Source organism: Branchiostoma floridae, chromosome 1 (assembly GCF_000003815.2).
Source record: "Branchiostoma floridae strain S238N-H82 chromosome 1, Bfl_VNyyK, whole genome shotgun sequence".
Taxonomy (NCBI): Eukaryota; Metazoa; Chordata; class Leptocardii; order Amphioxiformes; family Branchiostomatidae; genus Branchiostoma; species Branchiostoma floridae.
In genome coordinates, this window is record NC_049979.1 from 16,395,931 (window position 1) to 16,414,487 (window position 18,557).

General features: G+C 40.3%; 1 protein-coding gene across 1 annotated transcript; it reads right to left on the bottom strand.

Moving 5' to 3' along the window:
- Positions 1-89: 89 nt before the first annotated feature.
- Positions 90-18,152, bottom strand: LOC118411949 (thyroid receptor-interacting protein 11-like; the record flags this gene model as incomplete). Its single annotated transcript, XM_035814480.1, is given in 22 exon segments — positions 90-2,318; positions 2,486-2,608; positions 2,868-2,982; positions 3,250-3,331; positions 5,401-5,500; positions 5,672-5,775; positions 6,195-6,358; positions 6,624-6,745; positions 7,066-7,137; positions 7,351-10,200; positions 10,501-10,584; positions 10,796-10,933; positions 11,089-11,244; positions 11,374-11,675; positions 11,878-11,977; positions 12,306-12,491; positions 12,818-12,952; positions 13,590-13,633; positions 13,937-14,249; positions 14,636-14,875; positions 16,966-17,076; positions 18,076-18,152. Coding segments are annotated over 22 exon segments (5,957 nt in total), but the record flags the coding sequence as incomplete, so codon positions are not given.
- Between the last annotated feature and the right edge of the window lie 405 nt (positions 18,153-18,557).

An 18,557-nucleotide genomic window follows, 5' to 3' on the forward strand; every position in this document is an offset into this window, starting at 1 on the left:
TGGGTGTTCTATTGTTCAATAGTCTTTCTGCAATATCTTTATGGCAACTTCACATATCATAGTTGAAGAAATTTCCTTAAAGCAATGGGTCATTTCAAAATACTTTATTTTACAATTCAGCCAACAATTAACTCCCTAATATACAAATATGTACACTACTGTATATACACCTATGAACTGTCCCATTTCTAAGGCATAATGTGGACAGGGTCTCCTCTTAACATAAATCACAAATTTTCCCCAATCGTTAAGCAACAGATTGTCCTAATATTGCCTGGGAACCACATTAAGTTAATTTCTTCACATTTGAAATGACTTACATGTATGTTCTGGCTGGTGTAACTTATCAGAGTCTAAAGACAATAGGAGTTGAGCTTGAGTTTGTTCTGATGGCATCCAACACTACTAGTGCAGGGGATGTTCCCCTGGGCACTACATATGCCCCCATGGCATGTTTTATGACGGACTAAATGGTCTTACAAAACGTCTGTTGTCATATTTGTGATTATCAATAAGTACTCAAGACTTGATGTCTGTTTCATCATTAATAAGTTAGCCATTGCACCTCAGATCTATGAAAATTCAAACCAAATATATGTGTCATGTTGTCTATTTCAAGCAAGACTGAATTGTGAAATATCCAGAAACTGGCAAATATGTTTGCAGTGCTGGTCATTTGGCATTATGTGTTCCTTGTCCTTAATTCATCTGGGATGCATTTGCATTAAGCTTTATGAACAAGCTCTTCTCAAATATTATATGTATTGCACAGATATGTGCTTCAACTTTTAAAACTTCATACACAGAAATTACCACATAGAAAGAATAAAGAATACTATTTGAACATCATTTCCAAAATACCCACAACTGCCTATGATGGCAATGTAACAGCCCTTCATGCCAAAGATAAAATGACCTATCTGTGTTCTTCTCAACAACTCAACTGAGAAGTTTTTGTGTTTGGTCCAATTCAACGTCTTAGTACTTGAAGGTAGGAACAAACAGAAACTATGACAGGTATTCTTTTTCTAATTGTTGACCAGTAATAAGACGTAATGTCACATAGAAATAGTGTTTCAAATTATCAAGGTCTGCTGGCTGTGCTAACACCTTTTCCAGAAATATACAAAGTGATTTTTTTTTCAAATCTCTTTTAATACTATAGATATTCTGACATCAAACTAGACATTCAAAGTGAAAGAATAACTCTCTGGCAGCCAAAGAAATAAAATAGTGTCATTCCTCTTAGACCTTCACATTTGCAGTGCCAATAAGCAGCTCAAAGAGACAGGCTGTATAGAATGTGATCATAAGTGTAGATCACTCAATAAATCATTCTGTTGTGTTAAAACTCTTCTCCCTACTGGAACATGTATCAACTGTGCCATGAAAGGCCTGTTAACTGCACTCTGATCACAACTTGTTCCTCTCAAAAGGGACACAAGCAAATGTACAGGCACAATAAGTGCAACATATACTTGGACTACAGATGAACAGATGAGTTGGCAGATGTAACAAGGGAACAAGGTTTGCAAATTTGCCCTACTGTGAACAAAATCACACTTACTTGGTGCAACAGACTCTTCTTAATAACACTGAGTGTCATTACAGAGCAAAGTTGGTCACTATGGTATAAATAAATAAACTATTCATGCAAATTTACAAACAACACAACTTTTAGAACATTTCTAAATTTGTACTCATTTACTTAAAGATATCAAGAAAATGTTGGATTTAGCTCTTAACACATATTAGCTCTTCAATATATTTTTTTACATAAACTAAAGATAATGAACCAAGTTGAATACCAAGACCATATGGACTGAAGCTAAAGCTACATTTTAATGACTGAAAATTATGTGTATCTTTCATAAAACTTGAACCAAAGTGTTGACACATTTCCTATTTTCAGCCCAGTAATAATATATGACCAATGAGTTTGACAAAGTAGAGGAGAAACTTTCTGGAAGCAGGGGTAATCATTGCTGTAGAATTTCCCTGAGAACATTGTCACTGTTCTTGGAGGTGGTGCCTTGTGCAGTCTTTATTGCATTGCCTGACTCAGGCACCAGCAGAGGTGCAGAGGTCAACATTGGGACAGGCACTGTCTTCATCAGCGGATGGGCGTCCCCTGGGCCTGACGTGGCAGGTGCAGTCGAGGACCGTAACGGTGCAGTGAATGGATTGAACGCCAGTCCTTCATTCCCAACCTTCCTTCTCTGCTGCTGTTCCCGTGCCATCTCCTCGGCAGGCAGCCTGGGCTGAAGTGTGGGCGTGGACTCAGTCTCCAGGAACTTCACAAACATCTGGGTAAAGGACTGGAGCAAGGCATGGACAGGTATTTATATACAACTCATGGCAGTTTATCAGAACAGCTTATAAATGTATATCTGAAACAACTGACCTATGAGGCCCTTTGACAAAAATATTCTTTCAGAACAATGATGAATTGGTGCTTTGTGCTAGGAAAAGCCCAGGTACTTACAGAGTCCAGCTGAGAGGTGTCACCCCTGGCTGCTGATGGAGATGATGGAGGATGCTGGGTAGGAGAGGTGTCCTTCTTTCCCCACCATCCCGTCAGCCATCCTTTCCTGGGCATTGCTCCAACCTGCCACACACACAAGTAGACTTGTCTTTAAACATGTACTAAATTCCTATGGCTGCTCCCTGTAGACTTATGCTGGCTCTCCATCCCATTGATTTCTTTTAGGACATTAGCACTAATGTTCCCCCCATCTTACATCATAGGATAAGATGCTTCTGTGTCCTGGATGAATACACAAGCTTTGCACCAAAGGTTTACAAAGAGCAACAGGTACATTTGTATGGTAAGAAAGCATTGCTTTACCACAGTAAGAATCAGTTACCTTCTCCATTTCCTCCATGTCGAAGGACAGAACACTGCCAATCAGCTTGAGGACATCAGGTTTCTTGTTGGGGGGTGCCATGAAGTACCCTATGAGTAGGTTCTTCACCAGAAGCCTGGAAACATGAGAGATCAAGAGTCATCTCAAAAGTTCAAACATGCAGACACTCCTTGGTTTCAAAAGAGTAGCCATTGGAAAGGAGAATGTCTTCCCTGAAATTCCTTGCTACTCAATGCATAGTGAAGTTTTAACTGCTTCATCTAAATCAACAAGTTCATTCAATTTCAATTTCAACTTCAACAGTCATTTTGGTGGAATACATGTACCTACTGTACATGCTACTTGCTGAGTTTATTCAACATACAAATTTTTCAGGGCTTACTTTTCCACGCTTGCCTCGTTGCTGGATGCCAGCTGGTCTAACCTATGCTGGTACTCCTCTATTGTGTGGTCACGCTCATCCACTGCAGGGACAGAGGAACATGGACATCCAGGTATAAACACCTTGTCCACTGATGAACAAGCTGTGTGGGGGACACCTTATAGTATACATGTCATACAAGGTAAGAGTTCAACAGACAACCAAGTACAGCAATGTAAAAGTATAATCTTAGAAAGGTTTGGAGTGGAGTTATATGCTCCTTTAAATGTGAGGTAATATATGTATTTTGCTGGGAAAAATATTACTTAGACATCCAATGAAAGATAAATGTGATTAGTAACATACCTTTTAGAATACTATGAAAAATTAAATATCTTTCACGTGAAAATTCCCCCCAATATCAGTTATGTGTCACAAGTGAAGTAACAACAGGATGCAGACATGACCTTCTGTATCCTCAGTTTGAATTTGAACAATTTTAAGATTGTCAAAACAAATCTGGTCTAATTCTTGATCATGGACTGTTGCAATTTGAAATACAGAAATCCTTAAAGTGCATTACAGTATGTGTTTTCTTATTAAATGGCATAGTATATCCTGTTTAGGATGTACAAGACAGCACTGTGAGCCATGCATGAGGAACAGATTGATTTGTATCCCATCCAATCAGTTCCTGATGCAGTAGTCCCAGTGCCTCACTCATATGGGCAGATACAGCATTGATCTGGGCCTTACCAGGAAAATAGCAGGTAAAAGTGCTGAATTTGCAATACAGCAAGACTTGTCTTGAATTGTTAAATGTACACCACTTCAGGTCATAATCACATAATCTCCTCTTATGGACTTAACGTCAAATGAACAATCGTAAGTGAATACATGTTACTACATATTTTTTCTTCAGGCATAGCAAACTGATATCAATTCTATTTCACTGTGACTTATTACACACTAAAAAGATGAAAATATGACCACATTAGTTTGCAGTGACAGCAAAAACTATGAACAATGTCATCAAAGTGAAATACATACATGTACATCTGATTTCTGTTGTATGTAGTCTGTGACCATTGTACTTGCTGAGCTAAACTACATGTATATGTAGAAAGCAACTTGAAGCTGAATCAAGACTATTTCAATACATTGATAACTGTATTATGATCTATGACTGTGTTTCTGAACAGCTTGCTAATTGTTAACATGCACATGGGCAGCTGTGTGACTTTCATGCATAGCACTTACAGCAGGTTTGTACTACCAGACCTTTTTCCTGATGGAAAGTTATCATAAGGCACCATAAGGTTGTTTAGAGCACACCTATGATGTTAATAGACTGACAAACCTTCCTGGCCATTAGAAGTAAAGCAATAGCTGTAGTACTGTAGATTTTCAAATTAAAAAGGAAGAAACCTTCATCTTAATCTTAAAGTCTCCGCCAGGAGAATGCCCCCATGCCAGTATACCAAAAATGCAAGTTGAGCTGGGTAAACATAAGAAAAGGACTGAAGCAGAGTTGAGAAGTTTGAGCGATCCCAGCTTGCACCGTGAGGATGTGAAGTTAGACTCACAGTTGCCAGCTGAGATTACACAACCATCCATACAGGGCCACACCCACACCGCAGGAACCACTGACCACCATTACAGAACAGTACATACCACTGACCACAGAGTCTGCCACCACACAAACTTCCCAGCACATAGTCGTTCTTAAATTCAAAGCAACCGGGAATGGTGAATAAATTATTTTTCTCTTCCTTTTACCTAGTTCCCTAACAAGTCTTACTGATTATGATTTAATTTATAACAGTCTACGTAAGCATTACCAGCTACCCTGCAATACAAGTCCTCATTATATTATACTAGGCTTCAACATAATGTACATCATTGCTATTACTAGTACTAGTCTTCTAAAATTTCACTACTTTGGAAGCTTGAAATTAGAACAGTTACAATGCTGCCTGCACTTATTGATGCTTACTACAAAATGTGTTTTTATGTTATGTTTTATCAGTGATACTAACTTAAATCAAATCTATCAGTCAGTGTCAGTTTTCACTTCATCTTTGGTGCAAACAAAAATAAGAAAAAAACAACTGTAATGACTTTTGAATTTACCTCTTCATCAAAGATATACTGAATAGAATTACCACTCACCTTCGTGCTGAAGAGCCATGATGTGCTCTTCCTTCCTGTCCATCTGTTCTGTCAATCGAGCCGCACCCTCCAGGGCCTCCTTTGCTTCATCCAGTTCCTCCTGTGAAAGACACAAGAACAAATGCAGGACATTTCACTTGCTGCCTTGAGAGGATAAGGGAAAACACAGATGGTGGGGAAAATTTATATAAAGTACATTCAAATTTTTTACGTTGAAGGCATCTATCTCTATCAAGCGACTTTATGGGAATGCTCTTTTCCTTTCACCTACCTGCAAACTTGCATTTCTGATAACCAACTGCTCCAGCTGTCCTCTGGCTAGTTCAGCATCTTTCTTGTACTTCTCTAACTCAGATGCATACATGGCCTTCTCTTCTGCAGGGTGAAAATAAGATAACACACTGTCAGGCTTTTCATGACCAAAGTAGGCATATATCAATGGAGGAAACATCTAATGTCCTACTATGAAGACATGGCAAAATTCTGAATAGCTCAAGTAATACTGAAGACAGTGAGCATTAATAACTGAGTATACATACACTTGATGATGCAATAGAAAACAAACATATACTTTGTGATAAATCTTAAGGTAAATGCTAATTGCTTTTGTCATGACATTTCATTTATAATATTTAATTGATATGTATACTTGTACATGTATGTACATGCATGTAGGAGCATTACATACATGTAATGCAGCAGAACTAGAAGTTGTCAACTCCCTGTGTTGCAATCAAGGTTCCTAACAACTTCATAATAACAGTTAAGTAAAGATGCACACAGGTATCCCATACCTTGCTGGAACCTCTCCATGACGACCTGCAGGTTGCTGAGGGACAGCGCATACTGCTGCACCTGTTCCTGTGCCTGGGACAGCTGCAGGTTTGCTGTGTCTCTCTGGGTCGTCAGCGCACGGATCTGTCCCAACAGGTCCTCCACATGGGCACTAGCCTGGAGGCTGCACAGGGGAAGTGCATGTGTCATTAGGTAAAATGGGCAAAATCTACTGTAAACAGACTGTAAAGCAAATGCCACAGGGCGTTCTTATCTGCATCTTTGACATTCATGTATACAATGCAAATAAATGTGCAGTATATGTATCACTGTATGCTGGCCAAAACAGGGCCATTGTTATCTTTTATAGATCATTTATCCTTAACTTTGATATACCCTTTACACATTTAATCTATGCTTAAAAGATGTGATGAAGTGGAAGTGTTTACTTTGCACTTTCTGCAGCAGTGGAAGATGAAAAGACTTTCTCCTCAGCTATGGCCAGCCTGTTCCTCAGGTCCTTTTCTCTCTCCTCAGCCAGCAGTGCCTCTTGTGTATACCCATCTTCAACCTGTACAAGTAGGGATGATAGCTTAGTAAACTTAATACTACATTCAGAGCTCATAATTGAAGCTACATGTAGCCATTCAGTGGGTCATCTACAGTCACATGAGGGTATAGAGAACAACTCAGCATAGACTTTACATGTATCATACTTACATATATAACAGCAAATAACAGGACAGATATTATATAATACTGTTTTTGTAGTTCTCTTAGAGTTACATTTCTACCATTGTGATTGGTGTGTTATAAAAGGATTAAGTGCAGTGAGCAGTCCTATACAGCACCACTGCATATTAATGAGCATATACAGGACAGGTTCCCCACCTGCAGCAGGTGTTCCCTGAGTCTCCCCACCTCACCCTCCAGCCGCCTCTTGGTCTCCAACAAGGAACTGATCTGTTATGATGGGACAGAAAACATACACATTTACAAAATAAAAGGAAATTTATACACATTTTGACTTGCAAGTATGTGTTGTAGAGCATCTCTACTAAATAGGATATGTGACTTTTGACCAATCCTTATAACTGACACCCCTGTACAAATCAATGCAAACATAGAAAAAAGTAATGGTAGAACAAATACATCAGGTCTGGTGGTAGTACTCACCTGTTTTTGCTGGTCCTCAGCCTCTGTCATAAGAGTCTGTGCATGTGAGGCGCCCTGAGCATGTTCCTTCACCAGCCTCTCCAGAACTCCAACCCTCTCACTCAGCCCGGTGTTCTCCAGCTCCTTCTCCTGCAGTAATGCAGTCAGCTTCTTGTTGACCTCCAGTCGAGTCTGTGCCTCTGTGTCCTTGTCGTTAGCCCTGTGTATGTTCCTGTCACTCTCCTCCTGAAGTGTTCTGATCTCTGCCTGTAGAGACTGCACCTGTCCCTGCAGGTAGGTCACCTCTCCTTCTCTCATTGATAGGGTTGCAGCCACAGTTCTAACTTCCTCTGTCAAGGCCTGGATTCTCAAGTCTTTCTCCTCGATAGATTTTGTCTGGGATTCAATGCTTTCATTTAAGTCTTGGAGATTGTCATTTACAAGGGAGTTTGTTTGTTTTCTATCTTCAAATAGTCTGTCTTTGGCTTTGGTAATGTCTTGCAGCATCTGTCTCATTTTCAGTGCCTCTTCCTGCAGAGTGTTCAGAGCCTTTTGTTTTTCTTCCAGCTGCAGAACCAAGTTGTTATAGTCCACCTGCAGGTTGGTGTTACTATAAGTGTCATTTGTGAGCTCTGTCTGGACAGTTCTGACCACTTCCTGGAGTTGCACATTGTCCTGGTACTGTGTGTTGATTGCAGTGGCCAACTGCTGCCTCTCAGACAACAGGGCATGGACCTGTCCTTGCAGCATGTCCCTCTCCTGTACAGCCTGATGATACTGGGCAGTAGAAGCTCCCCCTTGCTGTTCCCCACTGTCTTGCAACACTTGAAGCAATGTGTCTGACTTCTGCTTTAGTGCTTCAATCTCCATGTCTTTATCATTGATGATTCTGGATAAATTTTGAATTGCCTCCTTACTCATGTCCTTGTTTGGTCCCTCTAGTTGCTCAGACAGCTTTTTATTGTGTTCATTGAGTTGTGCTATAGAAGCTTTATCTGCTGTGACTTCATCTACCAATCTGTGGATCTCACCCTTCAAACTGCTGCACTCTCGCATCTTCTCATTTAGTACCCCCAATATCTGCTCTTTCTCTGCAGCCAAAGCATGAATCTTTTCCTGGGTATGGTCTACATTTATTATCCTATCATTTTCCACTGCGTTTGTTTTCTGTTCTAACAGTGAGGTAAGGGAAACATTTTCTTTTCTGAGTTTCTGAATTTCTGCTTCAATCCCTTCCAAAGATTGCAAATGTTTTGTACACTCTTCACATGGTATTACTTTTTCTGACGATTGTTCTGTCGGCACTATCTTCTCCTCTGTCTGGACCTCTACATCTAAATGACATACATGGTTACTTTCCACATCTTCCACTTTCTCTTTCAACCCTGTTTGGACTTCTGACACCTCATTATCCTGATGTTTTTCAATATTTTCAAATTCCTCTAAGGTTGCCTTTTGCATGGCTATTGTTTCCTCTAGTTGTCCGATGGTTGTATCTTTTTCTGCAACAATGTCACTTAATTCCCCGATATCAGCATCCTGCTCTGACAACCTTTGGTTTAGTTCTGTGATCTCAGATTCCAACTCAGTGATGATGTCAAGAGTACTTCCAGTACTTTGTGAGGCACTTTTTTGTTTCAGCTCATCCTGTAAACTTATATTTTCATTTCTTAATCTAGTGATCTGTCCTTCAAGTCCCTCTAAATGTTCAATAACTGAGTCTTTTTCTTTTACCACTTTTTCCATCTGTTCCTGTTCCATTTTGAGAGAGTTGTTTAAGTCCCTAAGGCTGCTAATGTCAGCATCCTTGCCTTTCAACATCTCAGCTAGTTGTTCCTGCCCTTCAACAGTTGACTGCAGCATCTCTTTGGTGTCTTCGTAATCTCCCTGTAACTGCTCACATTTAGCTGTCAACTCTGTGATGGTGAATTCTCTCTCTTGACAGAGTTTAACCAGTTTTTCATGCTCCTGTTCTAGTGAGCCTTCATCGTTGTCCTTGGCCCTTGTGAGTTCCTGGATGGCCTTTTCATACTGTCTGCTCTGTTCCACCAGCTTTCTGTCCCCCTGGTGCAGTTCAGTCAGGAGACTTTCTTTTTCCTCCCGAAGTGCATCAAGAAGTGTGTCCTTCTCCAACACACTTTTCCCGAGTGCATCTATCTTCCCTTGCAACTCCTGCAGTTGTCTCTTAAGCTCATCTTCTCTAGATCTTCTTAAACTGTCATCTTCTTCCACTTGTTCTTGGAGCATTTCTTCCTCCTTCCTGTTCTCTTCTACTGCCTGGCTAGCTTCTTCAAGCCTTTCTTGTAACCTTTGAACTTCCTGCTCCAGCTGAGATACTGTCTGCCTATTGTCTGCCTCCATCCTGCACCTCTCATCCCGTAGTGCTGCCAGCTCCACCTCCATCTGTTCCAACTTATCATTCAGTTCCCCGGCCTTATCCTCTAACTCTGCAGTCTCCTCCCTGTATTCTCTGTACTTCTGTTGGACATCTTCTAACTCTTTCCTGACATTTTCAAGTTCCTCTTTCTGAAGGTACATCTGCTGTTGTATCTTGTCTCTCTCACGATTTGCTTCTTTTTGCAGTTCTATGTTTGTTTCATTTTGGTCTTTCAATTCTGAAAGCTCAAGAGCTAAACCATCCTTTTCCTCTTTAGTCTGTTGTAATTCTGACTCAGATGCCTCAAGTTTGTCTGTCAGCTGATTCCTGATTTCAATGAGATGCGTTAAGGCCTCTTGATGCTGATGATCAAGTGTTTCTAACTCCTGGGTAAGAACTTCCTTTTCCTCATGTACCTTACTAAATTCTTCATCCTTTGTCACCAGCTGAGTTTTTAAGCCTTCCAGCTCAATGCTTAGGTTTTCCACATTCCCTGTAGTATGAGGAAAAGTTTCCGTGTACATGACATGGCATGGATCAAATGTATTGTAACACCCAACAAAATAACAGTTTAGAGAAAAGTGATACATAATTTACTTTTGATACACCATGATGATGGCACACTTCCTTTGCTCTTCAAAAAGGATGTTTGACAATAAAGTTGAATGAAAAAATAATGAGTTATGAACCTCTCTTACAACTTGTAAAACTGTGAACTTGTCTTTTGGAACCGATCTAGATTCACCATATGTGATGAACACCGACTATCTAAAAATCCTAACATAGGGTTACCGTTTTTTACCCTTCAGACTGGCTACAGATGTCTCTAGGTCCTCTCTGCTCATGTTCAAGTGATCCACAGTCTCTTGCAGGTCATTCTGAAAACAACAGATAAGTTAGATACAAGTTGCCACCATCCTATATCAATAAGATAATGAATCCAGAATTTTTTTCCAGAATTCCATAAACCATACAAGTATACATGCAGTCATTTCAAAATTCCACACAACTTATCATAAATGTTAAAATGCCAGCTACAGCCTTCCCTGGCTAAAACACCGGGTAAAAAATGTGCATGTTCACGAGCACCTGTTCTGCCTGCAGCAGCTGTTTGGCCTCCTGCAGCTCCTCCAGCTCCTGCCGCAGCTGCTGCAGCTGTGAGTCCAACTCCGACTCCTCCGCAGAACTGTCCTGTCCGCCCTGCTGCTTCTCAAGGTCCATCAGACCCTGCAACAATCCAAACAATACCATATCTCAGACTACGTTTATCACGACATAGTGAACATAGCAAAAGTGTACAATAAGACAGATTAAGGTGACTTTCAAGCTGCTTTAAGAACTTTGTTATATCTGATTGAGAATAACATTGATGACAAAGCTACCTTTTGTGCCATAAGCACTGACAGGTTGTACTCTTTCTCCTTCAGCTGGTCCCGCAGTTTCACCAGAACAGACTCCAGGGCATCCTTCTCATTCTGCCAGTCAGATTTCACCATCTCAAAGTGCTCGATCTCACGCTCATACTCCTGTACCTGGTTCTGAGGGAAACAATGAAATATTTCAATGGCTACAGAATACAATACTTGACTGGCTTTGTTCAAAATCATAACAGAAATTAATCAAAACCTTGTCATACACCCATCGATGAGAAATCTTCCTCTTCCTACCTGAAGAATGGATACAGCATCACTTAGATCTGAACTCCGCAGGTCACTCTCAGACGACATGTGTGAGCTGACTGACCCATCATACTCTGTGTCGTCATTTGGCATCTTGGGGAAAGGGCTGAGTTTGTGCCTGGTGTTATCATGCACGTTAAGCATGTGGCCTAAGGCTGATGTGCCCTGTGACTGGGATGTGTTTTTCTCCACAGCACTCTCTGTGTCGCTGTCTGCTGAAGCACCCAGGGTCTGTTCAGAGTCAGACCTTCTCAGCTGATTCAACAGGGTCATGTCACCAACTGGGTTTCCTGGAAGAGAATAATTGTCTAAATTCTCAAACAAACAGACACATAGTAACCTGGTCACCACCCTGTTGCACATACTCAACTCTACTTCACAGAGCTTCTAGGTCTATTGAAACTCTTATAGTAAGGTTACAATTTGTCCAGGGACTGAAACTAATTAGTTGATATAATATCTAGATCTGCTTTTAATAACATCAAAAGGTACCTTTCAATGTGTTGATCTCTTGATTGAGAGTCATCATGATGTCTTCATCTTGCTCCCTCTCACTGACAAGAGAGGAGACAGAATGTTCCAGCTCTTCCACCTGGGAAGAAATGACATCCCTTTATAAGATGTGTCATGATGTCACTGTTACAATGACTACATGTTAACTTGTAGCTCTACTCCCAATATATATAAATTTGAAAGTATTTATTATGTTTGTGAATAGTTGCATTAGGTTGGTATGTCACTGAATAAAGGGACTCTTTTTACACAACCACAGCTTTATTTTCACTGACGTTATGATGATCGTCTGCCACTTTCCTCAGGGCAATACTAACTGGTTCACATTGTACTGCAGCTGTGTATATTTACTGTGTGTAAAAAGAGTCTCTTTAATCTATGTGTTATGTTGTCTGCCTTGACCATACCTGTGCCAGTAGCTGCTGGTTGTGTGTGTGCAGAAGCCTGTTCTCCTCCTCCAGAGAGTCCACGATCCTCTGTGTGATCTCCCTGTGCTGCGGACTGCCCACCTGTTCCATCATCTCCACTGTCTGACGGTGAACCTCATCAGAGTCTGCCTCCAGTGTGGCAACCACACTCCTGCTCTCTGATATCTGATGGGGAAGATGGCACAGATAAGGATGCAAATCACTGTTTACATTATACACAATGCACTTATTAAGGCAGTTGGTTGCTTTTATTTTCTCTAATATTCCACAAAGAAGTAAAAAAAGACCGGCCAATACATTCTCTTGAAGTTGAAATTGGCAGTTAATAAAACCTTACTTTGGTGTACAGACAAAGGAATAGGCATGGCGACAAAAGATTGTTTGCCTCATTGCCCGTCCAGCACCATCCAGTCGACAAGGAATCGACATCAATAGCGACAGTGTTATATTCTCTAAAATGGTATTCCAGATAGTAATAATGGCTTACACACCTGTTCCCCAATGTCAGCCATTTCGTTGACGATATCACACCTCTTCTCTGCCAGGGTGGCCAGCCTGTCTCCTGACTCTTGCCTGAACCTCTCCCTGACATCCTGTAGGTCCTGGAGCATGGTACTGGTGGAGGCCTGGACACAATAGGGCAGGACATGAGCTGTTAATGACTGGACATGTATCAACTCTGTATATGACATGCAGCAGCAATTTACTTGATTTGGACTATACTAGTATACCAGAAACATGCTTATCCAGAACATGTCTCATGGAAGATACCTAGAATAGTTGTGTTTTGAAACATCTCTAGATACATTGGAGATGTACTTCTTTTCATCTTGTCATCCTCAATTGAGGTGAAGCATGATGCTTTTTTCCATGGCTAGTAGTGCAATCAGTTGTGTTTTTGCCAAGCACACCAGGTCACCCTTTCAAAGTTTCATATACTAGTACTAAGCAAACAGCGATAACAGTATGACTATAAACACCAACAATGTCAACAATTCAATAAATGAAACACAAAATCTCTAAAGATTTCTTATATGGTAACATCATGAAGTCATCTTTTGGGCACAAGGTAGAAAGTATTGCAGTGTTAATAACATGAATGTTATTGGTGTAGAGAAGTGTTATTCACAGATTTGAAAATTTGAGTTCAGCAGAAGTTGGGGAAATGCAGGAGCAGACTGAAAGGAAGAAAGTCCACTGTACATGATGGGATTCCAACTCCTCCCAAAGTCTTTCTTTAGTGGCATTCAAGGCATGGCTGACCTGTTTGTTCTCATGGAGGAGCTTGTCTTGTTCAGATTGCAGCCCTGAAACACAATGCACAGCATTTAGTTCGTATGACGCCCTGCTCTGAAATGTACCAAAAGTCATGTAAGGTACATTCTGCTTATGATGTGAAAAGTGATGAGAATGGGATAATGCCTGATGAAACTTACTGAATCACATCCAAAAAGGTTTGAAATAGCAGTCACTGTCATACAATTTAACATGGATATACTTTGACTAGAAAACAACAAGGCTGGAGCAGTTACATGAGTCCATTACATTTCAAACTACCTATCTTATCTGCTACTTTCATTTATACCATAACCTCCTCCAGTATTGCTTACTTGTGACGAGTTCTTCAAGTTCAGTCTTTTCTGTCCTGTACACATCCAGCTCCTTCTCCAGCCTCTTACAGTCCGACCTGGAGCCTGTCAACTCCATCTCCAGCTGCTGTCTCTCCTCCCCTCCTCTGGCCAGCTCCTCAGCCAGTTCAGTCCTGGACTTTGTCAGCTCAGTCATCTGGAGGGACAGGCTGGATTTGTCAGCCTGCACACGTTCCAGCTGCTTGTTCAACACCTGCACCTGGTGAGACATGTCTTCCAGGTCCGTGCGCAGCTGGGACACCTGTTCAGGTGTGATGGTGGGATCTGCATGTTCCTGAGATAGGGTATATAATATATTATTCTTCATCATGGAATTCTTTGTGTGAAAAAGTAACATGCATTTATTTGCAAGCTTCTTTGATTGGGTTTAGATTAATGTAAGAATTTCGTAAGGTTCCTTTGTTCCAAATTTTTATCCATTTTCAAGAAATGATTAGTATTCTACTAAAAAATCTATGAAAAATTAAGAATACAAAATATAAGAAGAAAAGAGTCAGAACGCTTTTCATTACACATATTTGTGTGAAAGATGGAATCCTACAGTATATGCTACAAAACTGGCTAAATTTCACTTTTCCTTTTCCATGAGAAACAACTTCACTGCTAGTTACCTAAAAATTGCAAAGGGAAAGGTACCTAGCAATAGAAAAAAGAACATACCTGTTTGGAAGCCATGTTCTTCCAGTGCTGGCAGTCTGCTCGCAGGCGAGCCAGTTCGTTGGACAGCCGATTGATCTCCATCTGTGAGGAGATGACATCGTGGAAGTCCAGATCGTCTCCTGTGTGGAGGTTACTGTCGCTGTAGGAGTGGGGGATGGTGTGGAGGGTGTCTGATGTCAGCACATGGCTGTGGCTGCTTTGTGAGCTCAGCTGTAACTGCCGTAATTCATTGATTTCAGCCTGTAAAAAAAGATAACGAGAATAAAAAAAATGCACAAAATTTCATACAGTCATGCTAATTGATACTCCATCTTTGGGCACTGATAAAAATAATTTCCATGTCAAAATCTCATACTTTTATTAGACAAGGCTGTAACCTTTAGGAAAATCAATGACCAGAATGATATCTTTTAATATTGATTTCAGGATACACAGCCTGTAATCACCTAGATAGGTAAGTTTACAATTATTACACACTTACACATGGAATGGTACAGTGTAAGTATGATTATTATATCTATTCTTAGAACATTTCAGATCTTTTTCACATACCTAAGTTGAACAATGGATTTAGTGCCAATTTGATTACAGAACATAAGAGGTGGGATTTAATTTGGAGTTAAAGCCACAGCCAAACAAACACAATTGAAAACAGATAATCCTGAGGTAAACACCATTATCCCACCTTAAGCCTATTACTAGCATTAGCTGGCTTCATTATGTCACCCCTTTGTGTCGGAATACCGGTAGACTTTAGTTGTAAGACAGTAAGCATAAGCAAGATATTGACAACTTTAATGTATAACTACAAAGGCATTCAATGAGGTCAAGAAGAGATAGATGATGGAGGATATTATATCTAGAGGGTAGCAAAAGATAGTTTTTTTCTTCTGAAAGAAAATTAGAATGCATTAACACTAATTACACATAATACTGAATAATCATCACACAATTTTCTGCTTATTTTGAACTGTTTAAGTCTGCCGTATACTATGATAATAAATGCAATCTGTCTTCCTCTTATTGTTGAAAAACTTTGCTTGTAGTCATATTTGATTTATCAAATCAACAAGAGACTAAAAGATGAATTGAAATTCAGCCAAAGGTTTGAATTTTTTTCGTCTTTGTGCCATAACGTTTTTTTTCTCTCACCGAAGGAGAGCACTCATACTTAACGGTACCTAAAACCCTTAGCTTAGAAGATTCTCTTAAACAATGGCCAAAATTCAAATTTTCCTCCCAGCATGTACCGTTAGCAGTTGTACAAAAGAGCAGGATGTTGTAAAATGGCGGATCTTGCAGGCCGAGTGGCGTGAAATGTGGCGTTACAGCTGAAGCCCTCTCCAGGACAGCTGAGCCTATTGATACATCTTGTGAGGAGCAGACAAGTACTTGAGCCTGCGTCCTGGATCAAAGTGCTCGGGATCCAAAGCATGGAGGGTCTTTTGTCCATTATCAGCACCTGTGCTGTAATTTGGTAACTTAATCCAGGCAAGCTGATGCAGCTACGTCACGTTTCAATCCCCCCAGCCGCGTGGCCTTTTATAATTACCATTGTCCAGCCAAATTTTCTCCATTGTTTCCCTACTTTTATCAGGAATACACTTTACTATTAAAAGTGAGGCCCTGTTGCATGTCTACTATTCTTTAGTTTAGAAGGTGGGCATGCATATGCATAACTGGCAATTTTCCGATTTCTACTAAGAAAATTAAGAAGAATACTAAGTGAGGACCGAAAGTTCCCTGGGTCTGATAAAGTAGAATAAATTTACAAATGGTGACTTATCAGACCAACGTACTTATCAGACACATGTATTATTACTTACATGTTTGTTACACAGTGAACATCCAGAAAAACCATGGGCAAGTGCCTTCCAAAATGCCTGTCTAATTGTCCATAGTTTGTCCAGTAGTAGCACTGTTGCGGCGATTTACCTTATAACAAACAATTTTACCTGAATCATCAACATAGCACACGTATGCAATCAGATAGAGCTATCACTTCTTGTATCTGCTAAACTTTTCTTGCATTAAAACATATGGTATAGCTTCCATTAATGTCAAATAAGCGGTAATTATGAGCACTCATCAAATAGATAATTGTTACATTATCAGGTAATGAGGCATCTGAAGGAGCAAATATTTGCTTAACCTCATTACAAGCAACACCTACAAATGCAGTTTCTCACCTCACCAGGTTCAGGCTATATCTCCAACACACTGTCTATCCTCTTCTTTGTCTTCTTCTAACACATATTCTACAAACTGGCTTAACACTCCAAATCTCTAGTATTTCCAGCTCCTTGTAAGGACAGAGTTCCCACACTAACCTCCTTCTCCTCCAGACGTGCCCGGTACTCTGTGGAGATGTGCTTGACCTGCAGCTCAGCTGCCTCCGCCTTTTCTTCCAGCTCTGCATTGACCAGCTTAAGTCGATCACACTGGAAACGGGCACAGGAAAGAGACTGTGGATCAATTCACTTCAACACAACCATAAGCATCAGTTGATATATACATCTAAAAAACTTACTACAACAAACATATGACAACATACCACCCCTCCTGAAAACAAAGTAACGGATCTGGCATGGTTGCTTGTGGTGGCCAAACTAACATGACCAGTCAAGGCGCTCTCCTGACTGCAACTGAAACATAGCCCCCGAGCAGCGGCAACATCTGTATGTCTGAGAACAGGATGTGAATCTGTCACCTGACTTCTGACCAATGAGACTGCAGCCCTGAACGGTGCTTAGCAAAGCGGCAAAGCATGTGAAGAACCCCAGTCAATAGGTAAGTACCTGTCCTTGTGGGTGCAGCTACAGGGGAGGCGGCTACCATGGTAATCTGGGCAACAATGCATTACTATCTTGCTGGTGCTTGGTGACTTAACAGAGCCTGCATGCTCTAGTATGCCAAATCAATGCTAACAGGAAAGTTGGCAACATTTTATTGGCTTGAAGCAAACTCTTCAGCATAATTGCATATTGAAGCATTCTTATCATGGTATAATGACACTTATGACGGCCATATTGTCTTAACATACACGTGGCCATCACGTTCTGAAATCACGTCTGGAATCACTAGAATTTTTTCCAAGTAATAAGTCTTGATTTTTATTTGCTTAGTGCTTTCAAGAATTGCAAATCATCTGGTAATATCATGGTTTCTTACTTACCGCTTACATATGCTTTATTAATCTTTTCTTTTTCTTTGTCCATTAGTTTGACATGCATTGGATTGGCTGCATAAATGTACATGTATGTAGCTATGGAAACTATGCAACTTAGGCTTTTCCATTATTCTTATATGAATGGAATATGATTTCATGTCTTGAAGTTCAGAAACATGAGTTCAGTTTGTGGAGAGGAAGGGACAGAAAAGGAAATGTTGAAGTGCATTATTTGAAGAGCATAGTATCCACAAAGGCTGTCTAAACTCACCTCTGCAGACTGCGTCAGGACAGCAGCTTCCAGGTTCTGAATCTTGGACTTGGCTAAGCGTAGTTCTGTGTCGACATCTGGAACACAACACAGAAATCACTGCAATGGTTACAGCAACTTACACGGGTAGAAGAACCCAGCTTTTACATAACAATAGAGCTGCAAGTTAGGTAACTGTACATACATGAATGTCTGTATGGAGCTGGCTTGAACTAATATAACAATAATGTTCTATTTACAAATGTAGTAACTTCACTTAAGACAATGAATAACACACAGTAAGTTAGTAAGTATTTGTCTACAGTACCAAATATAGCTCAAACATGTGGCCTTGAAAACATAATTTTCATAAATTCTATGCCTATTACTATCTCAGTATATCTGTAAATCTGATGCATTTAGAGGGTTAATCTTTATTTCAGCTGAAAATGCTGAGACACATTTGAAGACAAAGTTAGCATCCAGAATAAAGCTACCATCTC